Genomic DNA, 7,064 nt, shown 5'->3' with positions numbered 1-7,064 from the left:
GGATGGTGGGGGGTTCAGTAGATAACCCTGTTCTCTCTGAGTCATTGCTGACCCCCATGTCCCAGGAGGGCAGCTGGGGGCGCTATGCTACAGGGAGGGGTCTTGGGGGGCTCAGCAGGGGGTGCTGTCTCCTGAGAAAATAACAGGAGTACTTGTGGCACCTTAGAGACTAACAAATTTATTAGAGCATAAGCTTTCGTGGGCTACAACCCACTTCTTCGGATGGGTTGTAGCCCACGAAAGCTTATGCTCTAATAAATTTGTTAGTCTCTAAGGTGCCACAAGTACTCCTGTTATTTTTGCGGATACAGACTAACACGGCTGCTACTCTGAAACCTGTCTCCTGAGAGTCAATGCTGACCGCAGCTGCAAGCACAGTACTTGGGGTCACTAATCATGGTGTTTGGCTACATTTCCTGGCTAAATTCTAAATTAGTTAATTACATCCTAGTTACAGAGGCAGCTCTAACGTAAAGCAGGTCATAGCCCCAGCTGGTGTAATTCGCCAAAGCGCCATAGGAGTTACTGCCCCTATGTCTTTTTACACTGAGAAAATTCACTTTGACTCTTAGTTGTAATGAGCAGACCCCAAGGTGCATGTCTGCCAGACTATACGAGGGCGGGAGATGGTTTTCCCATCCCATGGAAAGGTTTGACATTCAGAAATTGTTCCTGTTATGAGTCGGGATGAAGGGTCGAAATCTCAAAAAAATGTATGAACTAAAAATTTGGGGGGGGGAATTCAGTTTGGGAGAATTAAAAAAAATGTTTTTAGATAATTTCACCATGTTTATTCTATTTTAACCATCTTTCCTTTTAAACATTTGTAGTGTATATTTACTACAATTTCAAAATGAAGTCATTTTGACTCAACCCCCCAAAAGTTTCTGGTTTGACAGTGTTAAACGAGGCTTTGGCCATCTTTGAAACATCTCTAACCAAACATGCTTTGAGTTGAGTGTTCCATTGAACCCCAAACCAGTTCGCGAGCAGTTTTAGTTTTGCTGAATTGGCATTTCCAACAAAAACCACAACAATGCTTGGCCAGAGAATTCCCGCCCAGATCTCCTATTTCAAAGGTCCTTCTTCCTGGCATCTGTGTGAGCTAAGGCAAGCAAGGGCAGGAGACTCTGAGAGCGTGCATCTCGCTGATTCCTCTATGCCCCTCCTCCCCACTCACACCAGTGAATCTATCCTCATGGCTGTGAGGTAGGGAAGGGTTATTGCCCCCACTTCCCAGGCTGAGGACCAGACACATTAAGTTTGAGACTCTCAAAATGGCTCAAAGGACCGGCACTCCTGGGAGGGGGTCACCCACCTCCTGAGTGCCTCCTGGTGGCTGTGTGTGGTCCTGCAATCTTTTTTCTGCTCCTGACCCCCCTGCCAGGTTACCGACCCCTCTTGGCAGGTCTTCCGTGGCTCAGCCCTCCGGTCAAGTCACACGGTGAAAAAACGGACCTGCTACCGAGTAGCAAAGAGTCCATCAAACTGTCTGCCCTCGCCAGGGTCTTCAGCCCGGTTGCTGGACCTTTTAGATCCCGCCCTGGGCTCAGGCTTCTAAAGGAGACTTGTCCCTGTGTTGGGGCTTAGGCCACTTTGACAGTGGAAGAACCTGGGCCACCCATCACTCTGGGTTCCCGGCCAGGGACCCTCTTCCCAGCCGCCATGTCCTGCTCCCTTTAACTGGCTGCTGCTTCCCACTGCCTCTTCCCACTCAGTCACTTCACCTCCACCTGTTACCTTCGGGTTCCTGTTCTCAGGTCCTCTCGTTCCCAGGGCCAGCAAATGCAGCCACAGCAGAGCCCCCATCGTCACCCCTCTGCTCCCAGCAAGGTCCTGCCGCTCCTTTTATCTGAGCCTACTGGGCTTTGGCTGGCTGTGTCTGTGCAGCTTTTCTAGGCAGGAACTGAGGACTCAGCAGAGGGCCACAAAGGCCTGGTGCACCCCGTCATGGTTCATTACTCCCTGAGGCGCCTTTGAAATTCCCAGTGGCCACCCACAGAGCCTACGGCTGAGCTGGGAGTGGAATCCTGGTCTCCTGAGTCACAGCTTGCCCATGATAAACCATTTACACGCTGTAATGGGGCGTCTGATTGGTCCTACAAAGGCCAGGATCTACACTATGTGTCCTTGAGCACCATCTACCTGCACCTTGTCTAATAACGAACGATCTACATGCAGGGAGATGAGGCAGAAGAGGTAAAATATCTTTTATTGGACCAACTTCTGTTGGTGAAAGAGACAAGCTGTTTAGCTACACAGAGCTCTTCTTCAGGTCTGGGGAAGGTACGAAGCTACAACAACAATGCAAACAGCCACTTACAGACAGGGATCCTGCATTTACAGAGCAGTCTTGTAACACAGCCAACTATTTTGTGCTTCTTTTGCAGGTGCAAAGGTCTCTACCCACCCAGATCTTTAGCTGGTGAAAATGCTGTTTCAATGGCTACTTATCTTGTTGAGACCCCCATCAAGACAGCCCCAACCCCATAATCCCTTCCCAGAGTAGGGAACAGAATGCAGGAGCCCTGACTCCCAACCTCCCTTGCTCTACCCCATTAGACCTCATTCCTCTCCCAGAGCTGGGGTTAGAACCCAGGAGTCCCAATTAATCCTATCATTGGTGCATAGCTCTGTTGCTGGCCCCTGTGCCCAGGAGTGAATTTCTCTGCACTATCCTGCATGGAAACACCTGCCTCCACCCCAGTCGCCTCACAGCCTTCTTGATTTCCTTATTCCTCAGGGCGTAGATGATGGGGTTCAGTGCTGGCATCACAGCTGTATAGAAAACGGCGGCCACCTTCTGCAGGGGGTGGCCAGGGGTGCGTTGCATGTACACAGGATGCAGGGGCCGTACAGCAAGGCGACCACGGTGATGTGGGCAGGGCAAGTGGAGAGGGCTTTGCGCCTCCCCTCCTCGGACTGCATCCGGAGCACAGCAGTGACAATCCGGATATAGGAGCCCAGGATCAAGTCCAAGGAGCTGAGGGCCAAGATCCCGACGTTGGCAAAAAGGACAGCCTCATTTAATGAAGTGTCACCACAGGCCAGCTTCAGCAGAGGCGGCACGTCGTAGAAGTAGTGGTCCAGCTGATTGGGCCCACAGTAAGGGAGCCAGAAAGTGAGGGATGTCTGTAGTGCTGAATGGGGAGACCCTACCAGGCATGTCCCAGCCACCAGCCGGACACACACCCTCTGGTTCATGGTCCTGGCATAGTGCAGAGGGTCACATGTAGCCACGTATCGGTTGTAGGTCAAGACCATCAGCAGGACGCACTCGGCGCCTCCAAAGAAGTGGAAAGAATACAGCAGTGCCACACAACAGCCAAAGGAGGTGGAGCGGGAGCCCACCAGGAAGTCAGCCAGCATCCTGGGGAGCATGACGCTGGAATGGCACATGTCCAGGAGGGACAGCTCGCTGAGGAAGTAGTACATGGGGGAGTGGAGCTGAGGGCTGAGACTGATGGTCAACAGGATGACAAGATTCCCCAGAAGAGTCAACAGGTAGATGGCTAGAAAGAGCAGGAAAAAGCAAACCTTCCATTCCTGAGCCTCAGAATATCCCAGGACGGTGAATTCCAGCATACGGGTGACATTCTGCCTTGCCATTTGTCCCTACCGTGGTTCCTATTGCTACAGGCTTTTGTCTGAAGGCAGAAAAGAAAATGATGTAATTTCGCGAGGAAGAAGCACATCCAGCATGGTGAATTTTCTGAGAATTTACAAGTAAATCTTGGTTGAGTGACTGATGAGGAGGATAGATAGATAGATAGATAGATAGATAGATAGATAGATAGATAGATAGATGGGGTGGATGGGGATAGATAGATAGATCGATAGATAGATAGATAGATAGATAGATAGATAGATAGATAGATAGATAGATAGATAGAGGGGGTGGATGGGGATAGATAGACAGGCAGACAGACATATTCCTCACTCTTAAAAAGAAGAGCACTGTGGCTTGCCCAGAGTTCAATTTAGTACAGTATTCTGTCTCCAGTGATAGCCAGTACCAGTTGGATCACAAATTGAATATGAGACAATAATGTAAGAAACATAAGAATGGCCACACTGGGTCAGATCAATGGTCAACCTAGCCCAGTATCCTGTCTTCCGACAATGGCCAGTGCCAGGTGCTTCTGAGTGAATGAACAGAACAGGGCAATTATCCAGTGGTCCATCCCTTGTCATTCAGTCCCAGAATCTGGCAAGTCAGAGGCTTTGGGTTGTGTCCCTGACCATCTTGGCTAATAGCCATTGATGGACCTGTCCTCCATGAACACATCTAATTCTTTTTTGAACCCAGTTATACTTTTGGCCTTCACAACATACCCTGGCAATGAGTTCCACAGGTTGACTGTACGTTGTGTGAAGAAGTACTTCCTTAGGTTTGTTTTAAACCTGCTGTCTATTAATTTCATTAGGTAACCCCTAGTTCTTGTATTATATGAAGGGGTAAATAAAATTTCCTTATTCACTTTCTCCACACTATTCTTGATTCTTTAGACCTCTATTATATCCCTCGTTAGTCCCAGTCTTTTCAATCTTTTGTACAGAAGCTGTTCCATACCCTTAATCAATTTTGTTGCCCTTTTCTGTATCTTTTCCAATTCTAATATATCTTTTTTGAGATGAGGCAACCAGAACTGCATGCAGTATTAAAAGCGTGGGCGTCTATTTTCTGTCTTATTATCTATTTCTTTCCTAATGGTTCCTAACATTCTGTTAGATTTTTTGACAACTGCTGCACATTGAGTGGATGTTTGCAGAGAACTATCCACAATGACTACAAGATCTCTTTCTTGATGGGTAACAGCTAAATTAGACCTCATCATTTTGTACGTATAGTTGGGATTCTATATGTCACGTTATCTGATCAAAATATGACCACATAGATCATTGTTGCAACCACTGTTATATATTTGCAACAAACTTTGCACAAAATGTGGGATGTAAGATGTCTATTAAAAGCTTATGATTTGCTGGTTATGATTATGCTATCTGTATACATGTATCATTTTTGTACTTGAAGTTATGAGCATTGGCTCTATTGTTGTATTTCAAATGTCTGATCTTGGGGTAATGCCCACAAGGTATTTAGCTAGCACATCTTGGAGAGACTATCAAATTAAGTGGCTCATCAAGAAACACTTAACTGACAATGGACCATGGGGATGCCCATCTACACTGAATGGACGGTCCTGTAAACGTGCTGTTTGAAGTATAGGTAATGGCTTCTACTGTGGCCAAACCTTCATGTGTGGACATGTGACTCTGAACTCTATCTTATCACCTGTAATTTTCCACTAGCTGTGCTGAGGGCTTTGTTTGAGACAATGTGTTTCCCTCCAAATGGCAGAAGCTATAAAAGATCCTGGAATGGAAACCCCTCAATTTTGCCTCTTTTCTGCTCCAGCCTGTGGACTATGAACTTACACTAATGGAAGCGTTCTAACCAAGGGACTGAGGTTCTTCCAATGATTTGGAAGCAGCCAGAGACTTGACTTAAGCCAGCAGTTTATTCCATCACTGCTACGAGCCTGAGCCCAGAACTTTGCCATTACTGTATATATTTGACTCCTTTGACCAGTTTTAACTCTCACCTTTCTTTCTTTCTTTCTTTCTTTCTTTCTTTCTTTCTTTCTTTCTTTAAATAAACCTTTAGATTTTAGATACTAAAGGATTGGCATCAACATGATTTTTGGGTGAAATCTAAGTTATATATTGACCTGGATGCATGGCTGGTCCTTTGGGATCAGAAGAACCTTTTATTTGATGAAATTGGTTTTAAAAAACACTCATATTTAAAACCACTGTTTTGGGGGGGGTGATACAAGAACTGGAATACCTAAGGAAACTGCTTTTATGACTTCTTGTTAGCCAGTGTGGTGAAACAGAAGCTTACTTTTGTTCCTGGTTTTGGTATATCTTATGGAGGAATAGCCATTAGTTTAGGGTGTATCTATCCTATTTCTCAGCAATTTGTCCTGAATTTGGTATTCTCACTTGTGACCCACTGAGGCATGGTTACATCATGTACATTTTTTAGCATTTCTCAACATTGACTTTCATCTGCCATTTTATTGTCCAGTCACCCAGTTTTGTGAGATCCCTTTGTAACTCTTCCCAGTCTGCTTTGTATCCTCTGCAAACATTGCCACCTTACTGTTTACATTGTGATGCAGTTGCAAAAAAGGCTAATATCATTTTGGTGTGTATTAACAGGAGCGTCGTATGTTAGACATAGGAGGTAATTCTCCTGCTCTACTCACAATTGGTAAAGTCCCAGCTGGAGTCCTGTGTCCAGTTCTGGGCATCACACTTCAGGAAGGTGACAAGTTTCAGAAGGGCAGCCGTGTTAGTTTGTTTCAGCAAAAACAACAAGCAGTTTCCTGTGACACCTTAAAGACTAACAAATTTATTTGGGCATAAGCTTTCGTGGGCTGGAACCCACTTTATCAGATGCATCTTTCAAACTATAAGGGTAGTTAAGGACTGGAACAGGTTTCCAAGGAAGGTTGTGGAAACTCCATCATTGGAGGTTTCTGAGTAGAGGTTAGACAAACACCTGTCAGGGATGGTCTAGGTATATTTGGCCCTGCTTCAGAGTGGGCAGATTGGACTAGATGACCTGTCAAGGCCCCTTTCAGTGCTTCAGGGGATCGTGTAAGACACTCTGCAGTGGTTAGTTATGGGATTACCTGTGCACAGGTGAAGTATTTTCTTAACCCACATTGTGGAATGGTTGGTTCGTTTCCTGGAGCCGGAGATTTCACATACCCTGCTGTGCTCATGTTTTGGATTAAACAATTGAAACAAAGAGTAAACCTTTGAAGAAGAAGGTGCTTTTATCTTTCTTCACTCACTCTTGGGATAAGCTCCCGGAAGAATGTGGTAGCAGAGGCATCAGCCTAATGAGCAATTACTGGATTTTGCATCATTTCGGTGAAATGACAGCTAGCAAAGATTGTTAAATATTTTAATGTATGAACAGTTTCTTTTGACCTAGGTATCTGTATAATTATGGAGGTGGTTGACCATGGTTTCATTGTTAAGATGGA

At 45.8% G+C, this 7,064-nt stretch overlaps 1 protein-coding gene across 1 annotated transcript; it reads right to left on the bottom strand.

Annotated features, from left to right (window-relative positions):
• Positions 1 to 2,617: 2,617 nt before the first annotated feature.
• Positions 2,618 to 3,609, bottom strand: LOC135886459 (olfactory receptor 4E2-like). Its single transcript, XM_065414183.1, is given in 2 exon segments — positions 2,618 to 2,841; positions 2,844 to 3,609. Coding segments are annotated over 2 exon segments (990 nt in total).
• Positions 3,610 to 7,064: the final 3,455 nt, after the last annotated feature.

Source organism: Emys orbicularis, chromosome 12, assembly GCF_028017835.1.
Source record: "Emys orbicularis isolate rEmyOrb1 chromosome 12, rEmyOrb1.hap1, whole genome shotgun sequence".
In the NCBI taxonomy this organism is placed as follows: Eukaryota; Metazoa; Chordata; order Testudines; family Emydidae; genus Emys; species Emys orbicularis.
The sequence above is the reverse complement of the archived record's forward strand: the minus strand, read 5'-3'. Positions and strand labels throughout refer to the sequence as shown.